The 22,400-nt window shown below is 45.8% G+C and overlaps 1 protein-coding gene across 7 annotated transcripts in view; it reads right to left on the bottom strand.

Annotated features, from left to right (window-relative positions):
• FAM131A (family with sequence similarity 131 member A) overlaps nucleotides 1-22,400 on the bottom strand; it is a 571,148-nt gene that overhangs the window by 133,116 nt on the left and 415,632 nt on the right. For all 7 annotated transcript variants that reach the window (XM_085635533.1, XM_085635534.1, XM_085635537.1 and 4 more), the window contains 2 exons: nucleotides 6,171-6,264; nucleotides 1,174-1,356 (listed from right to left, as the gene is read on the bottom strand). In XM_085635533.1, the coding sequence (XP_085491659.1) occupies nucleotides 1,174-1,356; nucleotides 6,171-6,240 (253 nt within the window). In that variant the 5' untranslated portion in view covers nucleotides 6,241-6,264. The remainder of the gene's footprint in view (nucleotides 1-1,173; nucleotides 1,357-6,170; nucleotides 6,265-22,400) is intronic.

Consider the following 22,400-nt stretch of genomic DNA (forward strand, 5'->3'; position numbering starts at 1 on the left):
AAAGATGACATCGTTAGATAATTGACATCTCACAAATCCAATGTGCACACTCCTTTCCATTTTCTCCCCTTCTATACCTTTCTTCAGTTTTCCTTCCTCCCTCTCTCACACTATCTTCCCCCTTTCGCTTTATACCGTCCTCTCTTCTTTCTTTCTAATCCTCTCTCTTCTCTTCCTTTCTCACTGCCTTTCTGATTTTGATTGTCCCATTTTCCTACACTCCCTCACTTTCTTCCTCCCAAGCCCTCCATAAACTTTTTCCTTCCTTCTATTTCTTCATCTTTTCCCTTCTCGAGACCTCCCTTTATTTCTCCTTACTGTTATCGTGTTGCCGCTCATATACTTCTTACCTTCGTCCCTCCCGTTTACTCTCTTTCGTTCTTCCTTTCAAATGGTTTCCCTTCTGTCTTACTTCAACTCATTCTTACCTTATTTCCTCACTTTCTTCTTCCCACTCTCCCATTACACATCCATTAACTCCTTCCTATATATAATTAACCCTTCTTGCCTTCATCCATTCTGCCCCTTCGTTTCTTATCCTCCCCTTTCCTCCCTTCCTTCCTCAAATCATTCCTCCCTCGTTCCCTTCATCATTCTGTCATTCTTCATGTTTTCCTTCATTTCTTTCCCTACTTTCCTTTCCTTGTATAACTCCCCTTTCTTCTTTCCCTTTGTCCTTTGTTCTCCCTTCCTCTCCTCCTTTCTTCTTTTCTTCATTACTTCCTTACCTTCCTTTGTTCCCTTTCCTCTTGTCTTTGACTTCCTTTCCTTCAACCCTCCTTTCTTCTTTTCTCCTTTGCTTCTCTTTCCTCCTCTATTCCTTCCCCTCTCATTCTATTCATACAGCTCTCTCATCGTTCTTTTATTTCTCCCTTTCCTTTCTCTATCCTTTCATCAGATATTTTCCTCACCACTCTCTCGCATCCTTCTTGCCCCCCTTCCCTTCTCCCTTCTTTTCCTCATCCTTCTTTGCTCCTTCCATCCGTTTTTCTTTCCACCTCCTTTTCTCAACTTCCGGCCTCCCTCCTAGTTCCCTGGCTTTTTCACTCCATGTCCTTAGGGCATGCGCCTCCTGTGAACCTTGATCCCTCCTTCCCACCCTCCTCTTCCTCATCCTTACCTCCCTTACTCCTTTTTCCTCTATATCCTTACTCCCTCAAATCACGGCCTTACCTGCTGCAAACCTCGCCTCCTGCTCCCCTTCGCTCAGGTCGGAGTAAGAGTTGAAGTCACTCTCCAGGGCCGCCGGCGAGTCCAGCGGCTTACACCAGCCTTTCCACTCGATGAGGTGGGCCACTCTTCCCTGCGCCATGGCCGTGGGCTTGGTGACATGGTCCTTCACCACCTGCGAGATACCTGGGGACCAAAGAAGGGTAGATCAGTCTCCTGTGGGCGCCATGTTTGCATGGTTACAAATCCCTGCTCTACAGGCAATCTCCCACTGCCACGGTGGGCTTTGCAGTCTCACCTCTTTTTAATGATATCGGGTGGGGTCCCCCAACCTCTCCACCCTCTCCAGGAATCTGCCCACCGCGACAAGATTCCTACAGTTCTAAAGACGTCCTCGTACAACAAGTGCTTAATTTGTGGCGGTGGTTTCCGGTGCTCGGCATCTACACTTAATTGTCAACACCGGCACTTATGACAGCTGCCACATGCTGGCGCTGTTTGTCTAATTTAGTAATGAGCACAACAGTTGTTTATTTATTCAGTATACATCAAAAGAACTAATACCTGCCGCTCAAGCCATTCTTATAGGGCTGGGTGCCTGGAATAGTCTGAATTGTCACGCTTGGAGGAGTGTGATAGTAGTTGTATTGGTACTGTCATTGGCAGTGCTGGCAGGGGCAATGGGTGGTGCAAGCAGTATTGACCTCCCGACAAGGGCCCTGGCTCTTTTTTTGGGGACATATTAAACACTGTAATAAAAGTAGGCCGCCCCCTGCCAGCAGATGCCCACCTCTTATGCTTACAAAGACACTCTGATACCTTCACGGCTCCCACCAGCGTCAACATGGCCGTACCCCTATCACACATATTTACATCCATCTTTACCAAGACCTCCTCACCATCACAGGTAACTTGCTCATGTCACAGACACCCTCCTGCCGCTACACCAGCCCATTGGTTAGTGGCGGCCGCCGCACAACAAAAGTGGTGAGATGCTGGAGGACAGGATGGGGAATTGAGGGTAAAAATAATATTGAAAAAAAACTTACGTCTCACTGCCCTGACGCCGATGGCTGCCTTGGTGCTTCTCTCCCGGCAGTCTCGGGGAAAGCACAGGCTCCCACACAATCCAGACCCTGCTCTCATGCTATGAGAGCAGCACCAGGATTGGTCCGGGCGGCCTGGTCTGCCACTCAGACAGTGCCCGGGAGCCTGCAGTTTTTCCCAAACCCGGCTATGCAACACAGCTGGGTTGCAGAAATAGAAGTGCGCATGTCTGCTTTGCCGGCCTAAGACGGCTGGCCAAACTGACATGCGCACTTCTAAGTACCCATCACTCCTCCTTGTCATGGTCCGGCCTCGCCCCGACCCACACACGCCACAGAAAAATTAAATATTATTGTTTTAATATAATTTTATTTTTCTGTGACTGACCAGTAGGGCAACACTCCTCCACCATTAAGGAGAAGCCGCCCCTGCCATTGGTCATGACCATAGAAGCCCAAACAGGCCTGGTCCATTGCGACCCTACATACAAGGAACATGGGCCCTTACTATGCTGAGTACGAGGCAAGCAGTGCTTAATCTGACAAAGAAAATAGGTGCCAGGCCCAAATATTGTCTAAGGAGGTCACTACTGGTCTGCCTCCTGCTGGGGCTTGTTGTAGCAACTGCCAGAGCCGCAATCATGTCTGTCTCTCTGTCTTATATAGTTCCAATGGTTGCCCTTTTGCTATGTACAGGGCTCTAATGAACCCTAGCAAGATGTCTGCAGCACTCCAGAAATACCAATAAATACATTACATTGCAATGCACTATCAGTGTAGCCATGACTGCATGTCCTGGTGAACATATACTTTGATTAAGCACCCCTAAGAAAAACGTTTGTCTCCTACACTTATTCATTATTCTTATTTTTACAAATCAAGTACTGGAGGAGAGAGTGTTGTCTCTGCCCTCTTTCTCCAAAGGAATCACGTGATTGTGTTTGTCAGCTCCAGGGCCGTCAGTCTGACCCCACCTTCCCTTCCTATTGAACAATCAGTCAAACCGGGGTCAGAGGGCACAAGTGAAGGATGGAGGGAGGCATGAATGGAGCTAGCCTGCCCAAGGAAGTAGTGTAAAGGCAACTGTTGACGCCCACTTTGATTCAACTCGCTGATTTATGCATGTATGGGCGATTCTAAAGCTAGGCCAGCTGGACAGTAATTGAGTGCGGTATCTCCATATATATTACATGTTTGAAGATGTCGGGTGTCTGCTAGGATCTAGGGGTGCTCATTCGGGTAATCCGATGTCTGTTGGAGTATTAGACAGCCGCGGTCGGTAGTAGGAGTAACTGCAGGGCGGTGACGTGGGGAGGGGGAGGGGTGGTAAACTATGGATTACGGAGGTTTACAGGTAAATTAACATATAAATTAATAAAACAAATTTTGTTGTGTGCACTGCATCCCCAAATGTAATGCTGTGCAAGCAACGAAATTCGTTTTATTAATTTATATGTTAACTTACCTGTAAACCTCCGTAATCCATAGTTTACTACCCCCCACCCTTCCCCACGTCACCGCCCTGCAGTTACTCCTACTACCGACAGCGGCTGGTATTAGACTGTGAGCCTACGTCATATAACGAAGCGTGACGTGAACTGCGTCAAAGCATGCTGGCAGATCTGAGGGCCAGAAGGCGGAAGGACAGAGGTGTAAGAGATTACCAGGGCTTCATCTGTGGCCAGGGGGTGGTCACAGTCTCTGTGCTGCAGGGTGGACAGGAGCGTTAGTCAGCATCCCTAGTAGTGGGGCCACTGACAGTGGGCGTTGGGTTTAGGCAATGACAATTGCAGCTAGTAGCCCTGGGCGGAGTTCGCAGAGTTCCACTGAACTCCAAGCAGTGACCAAAAAACTCAGCCGCACAACGTGCAGTTCTGCAAGTGGCGGAGTGCATTTTGTCATGTCGTTTGTGTTGATTTTCAGCGCCATGTGTTTGTTCCGCGCTGTAAAATCAGCCCGAATGGCACCATGCACCGTGTAAGCGGCCCTGCTTCTTTTCTTGCCGCTCGAGTAGATTTTCTGCCCGAGCAGAAGCTCTCTCGACGAGAACAGAAGGTTTCTCAACGTGATCGGTCGCGACCATCCGTGACCGGCCTTGTTGACAAATCTGACCCCCACTTTGAGAAATCTTGCCGGGAGGTGGATTTTCCTCACTCGCGGTCGCCGACCGAGGAAGATTTTGGGAACTCCGTGTGCTCAGCAGAGTATGGAAATCTCTGTGAACGGAGCGGAGTTCACCGCCTGGGCCTAGCAGCTAGGGCACATAAAATATGATCTATTTATTCTACATGTAATATTTTGAAAGAGAAGGCCTGTCATTTATCGAGCCAGGTTATCTGGTATGTCTTTATTTTTCCTTAGCGCCAACTGTGGAATGCCCCACCCCTCGTGCACTGCAGCCAATCCAATCACGCTTCCTTCAGCAAACATCTACTTAAGGCCTTTCTGTTCCCCGCCTTCATTTCTTCATCTGCTCTCCACTCAGGTTTCACTTTGGATCTGTAACTCCAGGGTATCTTTTGGAGATACTTTGGCGGTGTACCCGACATATCATAGGGTGAGGATGTGGCGTAAAGGCCAGAGCTGCCGAATTTGAAGCTGGGTTCAAGTCCCTGCGTCGGCTCAACATCCAGTGATTCTAGGAAAATCACTGAATCTCCTTGTGCCTATGGACAGTGCCTGAATACCCTCACAGGTGATTAGCCAAGATATACAAATCCAAGTATTATATTACAGCCCTTAATTTATTCATTCATTCCAAAGAAGGAGAAACAACGTATCCTGGATTTAAAGCAGCAATCGAAACAACCCCTGGACTAACTACTAGGAAAACACTCAAAACTCACCACGGACACCCAACCAGCCGCCTCACCTGACTGTAGAAACAAGGACTGTGGTTTCACTCTAAACATCTGCTGGAAGCCTGCGTCACAGCACTGCTGTTCTCATTGGACGGCAGTGACTGGACCCCTTTCTTCCAGTTACTGTGCACAAGAACCCAACATTTGATACAAGAGATTGAGAGGCAGGGGGAAGGGGATTGGTGATCTGTTGAGGGGTGGGGCATGGGGATTGGTGGTCTGGAGGGGGGGGGGGAAGGGGATTGGTGATCTGTTGAGGGGTGGGGCATGGGGATTGGTGGGCTGGAGGGGGGAAACGGATTGGTGATCTGGAGGGGTATTGTGGTCTGCAGGGAGGAAGGGGATTGATGGTCTGGAGGGGTGGAAGGGTGAAAGGGGGTTGGTGGTCTTGGGAGGAACGGGATTGGTGGTCTGGGGAGGGGAAAGGGGATTGGTGGTCTGTAGGGGTGAAAGGGGATTGGTGGTCTGGAGGGAGGAAGGGGATTGATGGTCTCGGGAGGGGTGTGGGAAGGGATTGATGGTCTAGAGGCGGGGAGAGGGGGTTGGTGGTCTTGGGAGGGACGGGATTGGTGGTCTGGGGAGGGGAAAGGGGATTGGTGGTCTGAGAAGGGATGGGGCAATGGGATTGGTGTTATGTGGAGGGGGATGGCGGGGATTGGTTGTCTGGAGGGGGAAACAGATTGGTGATCTGGAGGGGTATTGTGGTCTGCAAGGAGGAAGGGGATCGGTGGTCTGGAGGGGTGGAAGGGGATTGGTGGTCTGGAGGGAGGAAGGGGATTGGTGGTCTCGGGAGGGGTGGGGGAAGGGGATTGATGGTCTAGAGGCAGGGAGAGCGGGTTGGTGGTCTTGGGAGGAACGGGATTGGTGGTCTGGGGAGGGGAAAGGGGATTAGTGGTCTGTAGGGGTGAAAGGGGACTGGTGGTCTGGAGGGAGGAAGGGGATTGATGGTCTCGGGAGGGGTGGGGGAAGGGATTGATGGTCTAGAGGCAGGGAGAGGGGGTTGGTGGTCTTGGGAGGGACGGGATTGGTGTTCTGTGGAGGGGGATGACGGGGATTGGTGTTCTGGGGAGGGGGTGAATGAGGCCCAGCTCACCGTGCAGTGACGATCTGGCCAGCGCAGCGATCTCCTGGATCGTGAGAGCTCGACGCGATTTGGGCAACATTTCAGTTGTGTCTTCAACATTTACCTGAAATAAGAAAAACAAGACAGGTGTGATTGAACTCTACGTCGATAAAGCTTTAAAACTGTCAGTTTCATTGCACTGTACAGTGCACGTTTCAAATATTAAACTTTTATATCAAACGTTGGCATGAGTTTTTTTGGTCATACATTTCGCCATTTTAAGAAAAAAAACAATAAATGGGTTATTTAACTTCCTACATTTATTGCCTCTCGGTCCAGTGCTACTGGGACATAGCCAGGGTCGCTGGATTTATGTGGCAGGGGTTGACTAAAGTATGCAACAGAGTTAACTAAATTATGCGGCAAGAAAAGGCAAATTATCTGGCGTAATGCGACAGTTTGTGATAGTATTATTTTGTCATTTGTACACAGGTTAACTCTGTCTGAGCAAAAGTTTCATCTCATTAGCATCAGTTTAACACCCAAATACACAATAAGAAACAGAAAGGGATCAGTCAACTTTGCAAAGGGCCTTCCGCACTGTGCGGCAACACGTCACTGCGTTTTTAGGAACTTCTGATCTGTTTGAGCCAGAAACAAGAATTTCATTTGCTAAACTCTAGTAACTTCTGATCTGTTTGAGCCAGAAACAAGAATTTCATTTGCTAAACTCTGCAGATTAAGTGTCAGATGATGGGTTATGTGGCAACAAAACCGCATAATTCCAGAGGCTCTGGGCATAGTTGGCAGCTATAATATATATGTGGAGGTTAAAAGGAAGCCTTATTGATATTTCGAATTCCAACATCAAGTACTGTAGCCCTGGTACCTCTCTCTGTATATTACATTTGTACGTCAATTACAAGACAAGTGTCGCCTCCCATCACCCTTTCATCAGACATTGATCAAAGAATGCCCGTATGTTCTGTTGATGAACTCCGTGCCACACAGGCATAGTAATCGAGCTCAGATCACTAGGAGCCTTGCATTCCCTGCACTGCGGCAGTGCAGTTTCATGTTCCATGCAGCAGCTTAGACACTGCACATGCCAATCCAACTGAAACAGTGCAGACACTGCACATTCCATGCTCTTTGCACATTCCATGCTCACTGCAACAGTACAGACACTGCACATTCCATGCTCACTGCAACAGTGCAGATACTGCACATTCCATGCTCTTTGCACATATTATGCTCACTGCAACAGTGCAGATACTGCACATTCCATGCTCTTTGCACACTCCCTGCTCACTGCAACAGTACAGACACTTCAGATTCCAATCCCTGCTTACTTTGGGAGTGCAAACAGTGCAAATTCCAAGCTCAATGCAACAGTGCAGACACCGCACATTCCGAGCTCACTGCAGCAGCCCAGATCAATCACATTCCAATCCCTGCTTACTCTATGAGTGCCGACACTGCACAATTCAAATCTACTGCAGCACTGCAAAACATTGACATTCTAATCCTATTCCAGCAGTGCTGACACTGTACATTTCAAATCTAATGCAGCACTGCATATCATTTGCATTATAATCCTATTCCAGCAGGGCCGACACTGCACATTTCAAATCTACTGCAGCACTGCAAATCATTTGCATTCTAATCCTAGTCCAGCAGTGTGGAAACTGCGCATTCCAATTCTACTGCAGAACTGTAGATCATTCACATTTGAATCCTATTCCAGCAGTGCAGAAACTGCACATTCCAAATCTACTTCAGACAATTCACATTCCAAACCTACTGCAGATCATTCACATTCTAACCTATTGCAGCAGTGCAGACACTGCACATTCCAAATCTACCGCAGCACTGCAGATCATTCACATTCTAACCTATTCCAGCAGTACAGACACCGCGCATTCCAAATCTACTGCAGCACTGCAGACCATTCACATTCTAACCTATTCCAGCAGTGCAGACACCGCACATTCCAAATCTACTGCAGATCATTTGCATTCTAACCTATTGCAGCAGTGCAGACACTGCAAATTCCAAATCTACTGCAGAAGTGCAGATCATTCACATTCTAACCTATTCCAGCAGTGCAGACACCGCACATTCTAAATCTACTGCAGCACTGCAGATCATTCGCATTCTAACCTATTCCAGCAGTGCAGACACCACACATTCCAAATCTGCTGCAGCACTGCAGATCATTTGCATTCTAACCTATTGCAGCAGTGCAGACACCGCACATTCCAAATCTACTGCACCACTGCAGATCATTTACATTCTAACCTATTCCAGCAGTGCAGATACTGCGCATTTCAAATCTACTGCAGCACTGCAGATCATTCACATTCTAACCTATTCCAGCAGTGCAAACACCGCACATTCCAAATCTACTGCAGCACTGCAGATCATTTACATTCTAACCTATTCCAGCAGTGCAGATACTGCGCATTTCAAATCTACTGCAGCACTGCAGATCATTCACATTCTAACCTATTCCAGCAGTGCAGACACCGCACATTCCAAATTTACTGCAGCACTGCAGATCATTTGCATTCTAATCTATTGCTGCAGTGCAGACACTGCACATTCCAAATCTACTGCGGCACTGCAGATCATTTGCATTCTAACCTATTGCAGCAGTGCAGACACTGCACATTCCAAATCTACTGCAGCACTGCAGATCATTTACATTCTAACCTATTTCAGCAGTGCAGACACCGCACACGCCACGCTCACTGCAGCAGTGGAGCTCAAACACATTCACTGCTTACTCTAGGGGTGCACGGACTGTGCAGTCTAAATCTAACGCAGCAGTGCAGGGAAAGATGGCTCAAAAAGGACAATTAATGGAAACAATAAAAGCATTGGGAACCTAAAGCCATGGCGTCATCAAGTGAAAAGGCAGGATTCTGTGAATTATGCAGAGGAGGAGTCCAAGATTCAGCCCATGTGCTGTACATTTGTCCCAACAAAGAACTGGTAGAAGCTAGGCATCGCTTTTTAAAACCTATATGTTTTAGATATAATTAGGGCTCCCGGTTTTATGGTATTTATTTTTTTGCCATTTTCGGCTGTATTTATCCATATTTATTTTTTGCTAATTTTATCTGTATTTAATCATATTTATTTTGGGTTTTGAGGGAAAATTAAGCTGAAATGTGTATATTTCCACATTTATTTAACCGAGAAATATGCCCTTATGCTTGAATGTCTGACAGGTTTCATTGCTGTGAACACCCGCAGAAGATAAATCAGTGCACTTATATGAAAATATGCAAATTTCAGTATCAAACCTTATGCATATCTGCTGCTGTTAAAGCCTCTTTACTAAAATTCCTCTCTTTTTTAGCCCTCTTAACTATCAATCCGCAAATCTATTGGCCTGGCAGTCATGGCAGACAGTATTTAGAATTACTCAAAAAGCAACTCAATTTCCGTTTTTATCCACACTTAAAAATAAATGCAGACAAGAAAGTGAATGTTATCTGTCTGTATTTATCTGTAAAAATCAGTAAAAACGGAAAACAGGGAGTCTTAGATATAATCGATTAACTATTAATGATCTGATTGTTTTAATTAAATTCTCCCAAATGAATTTGTCTGGTACAATTTGTATAAATTCTTAAAATCTTTTTTATCATTATTTTAAAAAATAAATTATGAATATGGTCTGTAAAAGGTTTGTAAAATGTATTGGTTTTGTATTCATCTTAAATTGTTGATCTCTAAAGAGGTCGAAATCTGTAAAACTGAATTGAATTGTGGCATCATCATCTCTGGAAGTGAAGTGCATTCCTTTGTAGATGGATGTGCAGATGTGAGTAGGAATATTTCATCCCTCACAGTGCAAGAGAGCCAATGGCGTAAGAGGGCGGACTCAAAGCTCAATGCTGTATGGTGCGTGGGTGAAAGTGAACAGGATTGACAGTTAAACAGACCAATGACTGAAGAGGGCAAACCCAAAGCCCCTCTAACCTTGCAGAGATGCATGTATTTTGTGTTTATGATTTTTTTTTTAAATTACTGACTAAAAAGCTAAACCTGTGTCTACGCCAGACCTAAAAAGCGCTGGTAAAATCTAAAATCAGGCGGAACACGCTCTGAATGACTCAAAACTACAGTCTATTAAGATGCCATTGGCACAGTCACATGTAGGGGGTTATGGGTAAACAGTAATAAAAGAAAACTGTACTTTACGGAACATAAAAATACTGAAATTCCGGACAGTTCCTTTTTACAGAACAGCCTCTAGATTTCCCACCCATGCACCAACACAGAGACCATATCATCACTTTACTATGATTCTATTACTTGGTAAACAACTTGCAAGCGTAGAACTTGCCAACATTACTAGAGCAGAACACAAACGGTTACTCTTATTCTTGGGGACACAGTAGTAGTCAAACTTTCTGCAACAAAATCTAGAAAACCCATTAATATCCAGACCAGGTTTTTCTGGAGTCCTGGATTGAATGTTTGTCTTTAATTTTTGCTGCTCTGAGGGGAGCCCAGGGATTGTAGGCTTGTGTTTTTCCTTTAAATATCCGGAGGGGCGGAGTCAGCTCCAACAAGACAGTGACTTTGACCCCGCAACCTCATTTGCATTGACAAGGTAGACATCCTCTTATGCTTACATCCCCTATTGGCAGAAGTCTGTCTATTATGTCCATGAAGGGGCGGGCCAAAGGCAGATGTCGTATACAGACATCACAGGACAAAGATCCTAAGTTCAATGGCCCAGAAATAAAATTCATCATATGCAGATAACCTGAGCGTTCTTCCACCCGTACAATAAGAACTTCTACACAACCTACGCCTGGTGGGAAATAAATATAGAACATGGCACCTGGAACTACATTTTAAAAGAATACTACAAATATAATTTTCTATAAAAAAATCAAAGACCAACCAAAAGAGATTAAAGGTGCAGACATCGAAGCATACCATGGAATACTCTTACCAAGACTTAGAATACATGTAACAGAGTTGTAAATAAGGCATACAGGGGGCAGGAACGAAGATGTTTGGGTTTCTTTAGTGTTCCTGCTAGGTTTCTAACCAATGCCTGGCTGTGCACAGCAGGGGATTATGGTGCGCGGCCTTCGTCCATGCGCAGTGGGGGTTGGCCACAAGGCCTGGCCTGTGGCCAAAACCTGTGACCAACTCCACCAAAAGGCAGCCTGCCTCACGCTGCCCAGGGCCGTCAGTCGGGCGCGGGAGGTAGCTAGCCACAAGGACTGGCCCTGGGGATCCCTTTCCCAGGGCCTTTTTTTGTAAAGGGGAGGGGGCCGTATGGCCCCTGTACCGAGTTTCAATAGTCCCTTGGAACTCCATCCCCAGGGCCAGGGGAGGGGGGCCTCTAGACTCTCCTACCTGAGCCTATTATGGCCCTCCCCTTATGCAACCCATGGTTGCATAAGGGGAGGTGAGCCTTGCACCCCCCCCCTCCACCTTAAGGTACATATTAAGGTAAGGTAAGATATTAACCTTCACAATTATAAAACCTATAAATGCCTGGTTTAGATGGTGGCAGCCAATCAGATCTCACTTTACAATCTATCGTCTCATGGATCATCTGCGGACTGAAATATAATTTTTTTTTAAACTTACATTTCTCCAAAACTACTGAAAGGATTTACACCAAAAGCACTCTGAGTATAAAAGTGTTAGTGTTCCAGAAAACAAGTCACTTACAAATGTTGTATTGAGATCAACAGATGACATAAACATTCAGCAAATAAAATCTCCCACTATTAAAATGATCAGAATCTCTCCCTCCCGGGAAGTCACCACCCGACTACTCCAGGTTGCGCTATCCACCTCCGTCCTGAGGTTTAGGTCACCGACTTCTAGGACACTGACAATGTCACTGTGCCCACTCTGGATTCAATGGCAGCCTGGCAGCTTCGTCCCCATAGAAAACCAATCTTTTACCCTTGTGCAAAACCTCCAACAGGGACGGATATACCATTGGCACCTGGATTCCCTTCGTCACTGATTTCTTCCTAACTTCTTAAACTCTCTGTTCCTAAGAAGTATATCTTGGCGCGTCAGGGAAGAAATGGAGACAATGATTGTCATCTACCAGATTTTTGACCCACTGCTGCACTCAGTTTAGACTCACAACTTTCATGTGAGGCCAAAACAATCCTCATGTTGCCCCGGTCACCTTTTGTTCCCCTTCTTTCCATCCTCAAGCCTATATGCACGGTGACCTTTCCCAAAAATTATCTCTTCTGGAGATCCCATAAATTCTCTCAGCACCAGATCTATCATCTGAGACAAGGGGGCATATTTACAAGGAGATATCGCCACCAGAACGTCACTTTTAGTGATGTACTGGTGGCGATATCGCCTTCTCCTTATTTATGAAGCAGTGTTAAGCCACGTAACTTAGCTTAACGCCGCCTTGTAAATAAGGCCTCTTTTCACGCTTCACTTAGCCTGAAAGCGACGTGCAATGGCTGTTGCCGTGAGCGTTCTGCCGCAACACTCATTGCTTTTTGACGCTGCCCCATATTTACGGGGATGGGGCAACGCCAAAAACGAAGGCCTAGTAAAACCTCGTCTTGGATGGCGATGCGAGGAGAGATTATTCATTTCTCCTCGTTTTTGCTCTTTCTATGCATGCTGCATTCTGCAGCACACATAGAAACAGTAAATTGCCTTCAAAGATTGTTTATGCGCAGGAAGGTGTCCCTTCCTGCACACAGACAATCGCCCCTGCAGTGCAGGCACCCTCGCAAAATGGCACAAGGGTGCCTACGATGGCGCTAGGCAGCTTTTTCAGGGCCAGTGCTAGGGGAAATGCAGGAGTGAGCCGTATTTTTGTAAATACGGCGCATCCCTGCATTTAAATAATGTCGGAGCAGAGTCACAGATTTTGGTATCCCCAGGATTCAACGCTGAGTGCCTCGCCTTGTATTAGCCAGCAACTCAAAGCATCGTTCCAACTTCTCCAAGTCACTCCCGGCACTGTCCTAACATTTCTCCATCAGTCAGGGCTGCTTTACTGGTGTGTTCATGGCCTTCAACCCGTGTCATCACAGCAGACGACGCTGTGGACACCTGCTCCACCTACCCCAGATGGTTCGATAAGCCTTCCGTTTTTAATTCCACGGCTTGTAAGCCGGTATCTATTTTGGCAGAGGTCGGTTCCAGGTTGGAATGTAACACACCGATGAACCTCAGGCTGGTGCGTTCACCTGCTCTTTCCATAGGAAATGCATTATTTGTGTTGCTAATAACTTTAGCCCCGTTTGACACATCTCCATGACACATTCCAAAGAAGTGCTACTTTTTGACTAGTTTACAAAAGGAATGTTTCGTGGTGATCCGTCAAACAGGGGCCTAGAAAAGGGGAGGTCCAATATGCTTTTTCCGTATTCATTTTTCCATTTGAACTTTCGAAACTGATACAGCCCAAACCGCTTAATCGATTTACATCAAATTTGACAGAAAGCTAGACCCTGGTCGAGAGAGAGTGCTTTTTGTGTTTTAGTGTAAATCCATTCAGTCGTTTTACAGAAATTTAAGGTTAAACAAAATGTATATTTCACACCTCAGAGGATCCATGGATACAACTGTAAAGTGAGACCTGATTTGCTGCCACCATCTAAACCAGGAAGTGGTGGCAGCCATCTTAGGACTTGCGACTCAGTCCTGAGTCCTACAAAAAGGTAAAAAAAAGACATTAGGGGGCATTGTTGAGATATCCTGACCCCTATGCCTGGGGCCAAAAACGTTTTATCTTAATTTTGCTGCAAATATGCAGAGGATCCGCAAATTCACAGCAACATTTTTAAACCCCCTGGGTTGGTCCAGGTCCCGGGGGGACAACACTTTTTTTTTGTTTTCGGAGAGGGGGAACTGGTGTATCCCCCTCACTATGACTGTTTTTGGCCCTGGGGTCCCATACCCTGGGCCTGAAGTATTTTTGGGGGGGATGGGGGCACGCAGCTCCCCTTCCTAGGACGTTTTCAGAATTGGGGACCTGATCCCCTAGGGCATAAATTATATTTTAATGGGAGGGGGTGCATGCGCCCCCCTCACCCCGAGCTGCTTTTGGCCCCTGGGAACCCCGTCCCCGACTTTTGATCTGTTTCGGGCAGGGAAACAGATCAAGATATTCCTCCCGCCTGTTAGTAACAGCATAACTAGCTGCTCCCTGCGGGCGGGAGCAATGCTGGCTCCCGCACCCTGCGGGGAACCGGTTAGGTCCGTGAGGCCCTAGTGCTTCCCCAAAGACGTTCACGCAAGATGCAATACGTACAGCGACGCGAGGAGGAGGATGATGGAAGAAGGGAGACACCGCAGCGAGGAGGAGGGCAGTCAGAAGACAAGATAAGTGTTGTTTTAAAAAAAAGAAATTATGACGGCTGGCCTCGTGCTCCGCTCTGCCACGGAGTCAGAGTTTTGCCCAACTTCGCGTTCCCAGCGGAACGCAGAGTTGGTAAAACTCCACAAACTCTGCTGGCGGAGCGGAGTACAACGCCAAGTCTTAGTAAATATCTCCTATTCTAAGTTTTCTTTAAGAAATGAGACATAACATGTAGAATCGGTACATCACACACCGAATTGTGCATCTTTCGCTTTTATGGTAATATTCATGCAACTCCTTACACTGTACAAACAAGGATTGGAATTTAGTCCTGACCTTGTAATCACAGCCTTAGTGGAAAATTAATAAAACTTAAATTCCCTTCCAAACCTACAAAAGATTCAATTTCAAAGCGTAACTCAGGAGCAACCCCAGATCTACCATGCATCCCTAGTAGGCTCCAAAGCATGGGGCATATGAACAAGGACTAAACGCCACCAGAACGTCACTTTTTAAGACCATCTGGTGGCGTTAAGTCCATTGCCTTATTTACAAGACGGTGTCAAGCGACTTAACGTCGCTTAATGCCACCTTGTAAATAAGGCCCCCTTTCACGCTACACTTAGCGTGAAAGGGGTGGGCTATTGGTGTTGCGGTGGGCGTTCCGCTGCAACATCCATTGATTCGGACGCTGCCCCCTATTTACAAAGGTGGCGTTAATATGGGGCAGCACAAAAATTAAGACAAAAAAAAACCAGGCCTTAACATGGCGAAACGACGAGAAATGTTCAATTTCTCCTCGTTTTTGCTGTTTCTATGCAGCACACCTAGAAACAGCAAATCGCCATGAATGATTGTTCATGTGCAATAAGGTGTCCCTTCCTTCACATAAACTATCATTCAAAAAATGACTATTGGCCACTTCTTTGTGTGATGCACAATGCAGCACATATAGGAGTCACAAATCACCATTCTGGAGTGTTTATGTGCAGAAAGGGACACCTTCCTTCACATAAACAATCATTAAAAAAATGACTATTTGCAACTTTTTGTGTGATGCACAATGCAGCACATATAGGAGTCACAAATCACCATTCTGGAGTGTTTATGTGCAGAAAGGGACACCTTCCTCACATAAACAATCATTCCCCCCATTGCAGGCACTATGGTGCGATGGTGCCTGCGTTGACACTAGACAGCTTAATTTACCGCCGGCGCTAGGGGAAACGCAGCGGTGCACTGTCTCATTGCGTTTTTTAACTAACGGAGCGCTGCGTTAGCAATTTTGGAGCTAACCGGTGCTCCGCCAGTTTATTGTACATATACCCCCATGCGTTTTGTTAGAGAGTGATTCTCCTGGGTGGATTGGTATATTCAAGATACATGTAAATCACATTCTTTCCAGATCTGAATGTGAACTTTAATATATGCCTCTGTAAGTAAGTTAGGTGATGCAAAAATCCCTTATTTGACATTTTTAAGCAGTACATAGCTAAGCTAATGAGGCTTTCTGGGAGAATAGATTTACAGACCTGACATTGCCATATGTCATGTGCTATAAAGTCTGGAAACAAATCACAAACCATCTCATGGGCACATTCAAAAGAAAATCGCATAATTTGAGAATTTGTGAGGCCGCACAGTTGGACCTGATATTTTAAGCACACAATATACGGGGAAAACTTTCACATCAATGCTACACATTTTGAAAGTTTTTGTCTGTTTGTGACTTTAAACACTTTCAAAATGCTCTTTTTGAAAAATCACCAGCAAATATAATTCATCTCGTTGTCCCACCCACCTTCTGGATGGTTCTAGATTCCCCGCCCACTCAACCATCAATGCTTCCTCTGTGCAGGAAAAAGACCCCCCATTGTTGCTTTCAGCCATCAGTGGGCGAACCAACCTACCCATGGGCCTAGGAAAAAAAATCCACCATAAGCAAATATAGCAAAACCTGACCTTTTTTTTTTTAGCAGAAAGGAAAAATTTGCTCTACAATTTGCTTCCACTATTTACAAACAAAACAAACATTGGCAAGGCAAAGCAAGTGCATCCGATGTTGTCTGCCATCCTTTCGGATCTGTCAATGTTCTTTTGTTTAACCATGGTTTTTGTAAAACTGTGTTTTTTTTAAAGCTGCTCTGCCGCCATCAATTTACAAATAACATTTAAAAAAACATTGGCTAAGATCAAAAACAATTTATAGTCTCTCAAAGAGTACATATCCAGAGTAGACTCTGGCCCTTGTGGAAACTACTTAGGGGCCGATTCCGCTTTCAGCTGGAAGGGCTCCGAATGATGGTCGGAGCCCTTCCGACCGAATCGGAACGTGTCGGCCGGATTCCTTTCCGACCGAGCCATTCCGATGGGCTCGGTCAGAAAGGAATCCGACTCGGATTTCCGGATAGCGGACGACAGGCTCGGAGAACCCGTCCACCATCCGGAAATCCCTCAGTATTCCCCCGGCCGCCTCCTTACGACCGAGGGAGTACGATGGCAGTTTTTCACTGCCTTTTCGTGCCGGTCTTTCCGGCACGTAAAGGCAGTCGGAAACTGTCTTTGGGGGCCCACAGTAGGGGCCCCATAGGTGCGAGGCTGCCGAATGGCGGCCTGGGGGCACCTATGGTGCCCCTCTGTGGATCCATGCACCCTGTTGGCGGACACCTTGGGGTGCCGGCCACAGGGTGCAGGGATGAACTGCACCCCTGCTTTTCACAATGCAAGCATGCATTCCGGTCGGAATGCATGCTCTCATTGTGAAGTATACGAACGCGACCAAACCCTGTTCAGTCGCATCGTACTTCCAGGGCCGTAACCAACGACAGCAGGCCGGTCGGTTAGGTCCGTCCGACATCGGAATCGGCCCTTAAGTGTATAGGTGTGGTGTAAGGTATGCTCCTTGTGACTGGGTAAAATGCCGTCACCCACAACATGGCTGAGCTGGGCAGACCCACTGCCCCATGCGGTATCATGCAGTGGGCGGATGAAAAATGTGAATGACACAATAACAGGCCAATAGATGAAAGGGACTGGGTGAAAATCCGTATAGGTAAGGGTAGTATAGATATAATTTAATAGATCCAAAAGGGAATTGGCAAATGAAGACCTAAAAAGCTGAAATGGTTGTATTTATTAAACAGGGCGGGTGTAGCACCGAATATGCAGTTAAAAGAAAGAAAAAATGAAGAAAAATCGAATAAATAAAAAAAAAAAGAATATTTTCAAAGTCCGTTTTAGGTTAAATACAATTACTGAAAGAAGGCGATACGCCAGATGGTAAAGCCTGGTGAGACAATATGGCAGAACACAGAGGCAGAAGGGGCTATAAATGGACTAAAGAGGGGGCTACTGGAAATATCCCCTGATCAGTAATACCAAGTGAAGATATATTAGAAAGGGGGAAATTCCTACCAAGCTAAAGAATAATATATGCATTTTACGTTTCGGTCTTTTACATTTTTTAATTTTTCTATTTTTACATAGAGTCATAGGATCTGTATGGTAAGTAAGTTGCCATGTGACATCGCAAACTTCAAAACATGGACAGCAAAAATTAATGTAGGCTGCAAAAATAAAGGCCATACTAAAATAGACATTTACAAACATAATCTGTAAAAAATTCTCAGATGTGGAGAACTCATTTGCTACCTCCAAAGAGGCTGGTTAAACTCAAAATCAAGTCTCCGTAAGTACTTCATGGTAGGAGTGGGTACTAACCAGTTGTTTAAATTTAGTTCAATGACTCACTGTTTTGGTTTCAAAGCATTGTTAACACAGGTGTTGCTATCACTACAATTAATAATAACTAATCGACCTCGGAAGGAGGACAGACAGAGTTGGCATTGCCAAGATTCAATCTCTGAATTAGAGAGCGCTTAACTCGCTGAGCAATCTTGCTTATGTTTGCAGTATACAGTTTTGATACTTTACTTTTAGAGTAAAAACTTCTAGCTGTACAAAAAAAGCTCTAGACAACCAATCCGCAGAAGGCCAGATCCAGATGCTGGTAACGACCATAATATGAGTGGGCGATCTGGACTCAGTCTTTTAAGTAGGGGGGCTGGAATTATGCGGCAGGAGAGGACCAAATTATGGAACAGGGGTGAGTAAATTATGCGGCAAGAAAAGGCAAATTATGTGGTGTAATGCGACACATTTTTTAATACTAGCAATACTTATTTTATACTTTTTACATTTGTTAATACTGTCTGGTTCACCTCATTAGTACCAATTTAACACCCAAATAAACCAATAAGCAACAGAAAAGTGACCAGTCAACCTCTGCAGAAGGCAACACGTGCCACTGCGTTTTTAGTAACTTTTTAACTGTTTGAGCTGGAAACAAGACTTTTGTTAAAATCTTCAGATTATGCAGCAGATGATAGATTATGTGGCAAATCGGTAATTATGTGAACATCACTGTGGCTGCACGACCACGTAATTCCAGTGTCTATGCTATAAGACTGGCATAGGGCCTCTGTATTTCAAATTTCAGTGTCCCTCGTTCTGTTCAGTGCTGAAAATTACCCACAATAAACCCCATAGGACGACTCATGGTGCTGCCCCGTGGCGGTTTTACTGCCTTAGTCTAAATTTTACAGGTTGAAATGGGGAATAACATGCGTAATTTGATTTCCTGCACCTGAGCTTCACGCATTTTGCCTTGTTCTGACCTGCCATATGTCTAGTCTCCATTAATCTGTATGTCTCATAAAAAAATGGGGTGAAAGCGCTGCTCTTCAGCCAACTTCTTTAATATTTTTGTAACTTTTGCACGAGAAAGTATTTTTTTTTAGGCGAGGAGGAGTTAAGGTTTAAACGTATTGGTCAAAGAGCACACATTAGCCTACTTTTCCTTTCAAAAAACAATCTCACAAAAATTGTAAATTTAGTATTCATGTTTTCATTCCGCCAGAGGATTCAGAAGTAAAATAACCCAGATCTGTCAACTCAAATTGAAAATTCATGTTCCCTCTCTAGCGCTTCTGTAAAATGCACTCGGAGGCAAAGAGACATTTAACAAGAGCGGATTTTGTTTTCATATTTTTTCGATCAGGATATTTAATGAAACCAGAGAATACCCTTCAAAGCGAGACAAAGTGGAAAACAACCTTAATGTCAACAGCAATTCCCCCAAAGTAAAAAAAAGTTTGCCTGCCTTGCCCATTCTCATATCAGAAACAGTGAAACTACAAGTCCCAGCATGCCTGGCGCTATTGGCTATGAACTACAAGAGTACCTGCAGGTCACCCACATGACATGGGGTCAGGTAGCTTAACTCCCTTGTTGAGGTAACTCAGTGGCAGCTTGGAAACATGGCCGCCACTATCTCACCTTTAGTCAGGGCCGGCTTTAGTTCTGGTGGTGCCTGGCGCAACAGTCGTTTTTTGGTGTCCCCCATGACCTCCTCCTCGGATTCCCTCACTACCACCTAGCAACAGGGCTCCCCTCAACTCTCCATAGCCCCTCTCTCACATACATATCATTTGTTGTAAAGGCTGGCTCTACTAATCCACTCAGTCATCCATGTAAAATACAGATCTGTTCTTTGCAGCAGGCATGTTAACCCTCTGTGCTACTTTATGGTGAGTCAAAACTGCCACTAGTCAAAACTCTGATTTCTCTCTAGCAGGAACATTAATCACAAGAGTTATCCTGACATTTTTATTGCTGTCTGAAATCTGGACGCACAAGGAACTTAGCAGCAGGTTTTTTTTATATGCTAAGTTGTTGCTAAACACAGCGCCCCCTCTTAGGTCAGCATCCCCCCCTCCACCTCCTCCAGGTCTGCGCCCAGTGCGGCTGCACCAGTCGCACCGCCCTGAAGTCGGCCCTGCCTTTAGTTAAGGTAGGAAGAGGCCTGTTTTGTTTGCTCAACCCCAGAAGGGATTGTGGCGTTAGAGGGCCCCTGTGCTTCCTTAATGCCCAAGTGCTTCTAGGCGTTAACAGCTGTTAGTAGCTTTTTTTCCCTTTTTTTGCGCATACCTTTGATCCCAGGTCCAGGGCTTTAAGTGGGCCGGGTCTCACGGGGTCTGAGTACCTACAGTTTTTTTTAGGGGGCGTCGAAACAGGTCTCTATGGGGTCTGTTTTATGCCCTGGCACAGGCGGGGTCTGTTTTTTTCCTGGCTGTAGTGACAGCAGCAGACACATAGATGTGCGCTGCTCACACTGCCCACTTCTCACTAGTGGAGAAGTTACGGCATGACGTCATGCCAGGTGAGCGCTGTAGGGGAAGGGAAATCCTTTAAAGAGAGTCATTTTCTCTCTGGGTTTCCCTTCTCTTTTTGAAACTCAGGAGCAGCAACATTGTCGTGGTGTCACCAGGGCTTTAAGTGGATGTTTTTTCAATATTATATACCAGCCATAGTTGCTGCTTATTTATCTTATGCAACTAGCAACCATTGACAAAGCCAATAGTCCTGACTTGTAGGTATGATGTGACTTGTTGTATCATATATCTGGACGCAATGACAGGAACAGCAAAATGCAAGTCGAGCGGCACACTATGCTAAGCACAGATTTGTAGCTTAGGTGTTTTTAAGCCACGCCCTTAATTACATTGACCACGCCCCTTTGAGAGACCCCCCCCCCCCCAGTTTTTTCATCCCACTTAAAGCCCTGCCCGGGTCCCTAACTGCAGAGTGGGCAATTGAAAGAGGTCACTTCCCTTAGCAGGGGCCATTAACCAATGTTAATGCCCAGAGCAGAGGGCAGGAAACTCAATCAGCACAATACTGAAGGCATAAAAGGCAGTCACTTTCCACAGAATTCAGTCCATACCTACTCACACAGCCCTGGAATTTGTTTCGGAAAACATGAGCCAATCGTATACCTCCGGCAGTGAACAGAGGAGGCATTGTTGGGGGTGGGAGAGAAAATGAGGCAGGAACAAAAATAAAAGCAACAGAATGGGGTTGATAGTCATTGTCGGCACATTCCAGGCTACTGGCATCGCTAATTATGGAGACAGTCATTAACTAGCATTATCGACCGCTCCCTGGTCAATAATATATTACAGGCCGGCTGTCACATTAGAGGAAGGTTAGAGAATGGAAATCTGGTGCCAGGAATGTCAGCCCCCGCGTGCCCTGGATTCACACTGCTGCTCTACATTGGAATATTAATCTATTTTTTTTTTTTACATTTTCCGGCCATCCATACACTGAACCTCAGCAAGTTAAGATCCTGGACTCCATCTGAGACTCTTCACCGCTTCTTGACAGGCGTTTGAATGAGAGAACCAGTCAAGGGATGCCCTCTATTAGCACCCACTGCAGGCTCCATCCCCAGGGGCACCTGAGGGGAGAGCTGCAGGGCAGAAAATAATGGGAGGGCAAAAAGGGAAGGATGGAACAGTATTGCATTTTCAGGGATCGGTTAAAAATAGATCTCACGCGGTTGCCCGGTGACCCCATGTCACGCATGGCAGCTTCAATCAATGTTTTTTTCTCCTTTTAAATGTATATGTATAGTGCCAACCTGGCTCCAAGCGACTTCACAGCACTTTACATGGAACATTCTCATTGGAGCAGGGGCATCTCGCATTGGGAACACTGTACATTGTCACAGCTCCCAGTTTCATGAATAAGAACCTCCTTAAGTCTAGGATGTTTTCTCACTTTCTGATCTTTGTAGTCTTATTAACCCATTATAAACTCAGGACATCACAAACCAGAAAAAACAAGCATTGGCATAGCCAATAGGTCTCGCCTTTGGGACCTTATAAGTGTTTAGCCATGCAACAGTTGTATAACTAAATACTTATAAGGTCCCAAAAGCGAGACCTATTGGCTATGCCAAGCGGCATTGCAGCTGCGAAAGTGATCGCGATCAAACATCAAAGCGGCCGTGAAATTGAAAGTAATCGCGGTCAAGCGCGGCGCGCGCGCCCGCGCACATGCACTGTAGCTCTAGGCTG

This window comes from Triturus cristatus, chromosome 11 (genome assembly GCF_964204655.1).
Source record: "Triturus cristatus chromosome 11, aTriCri1.1, whole genome shotgun sequence".
Lineage (NCBI taxonomy): Eukaryota > Metazoa > Chordata > Amphibia > Caudata > Salamandridae > Triturus > Triturus cristatus.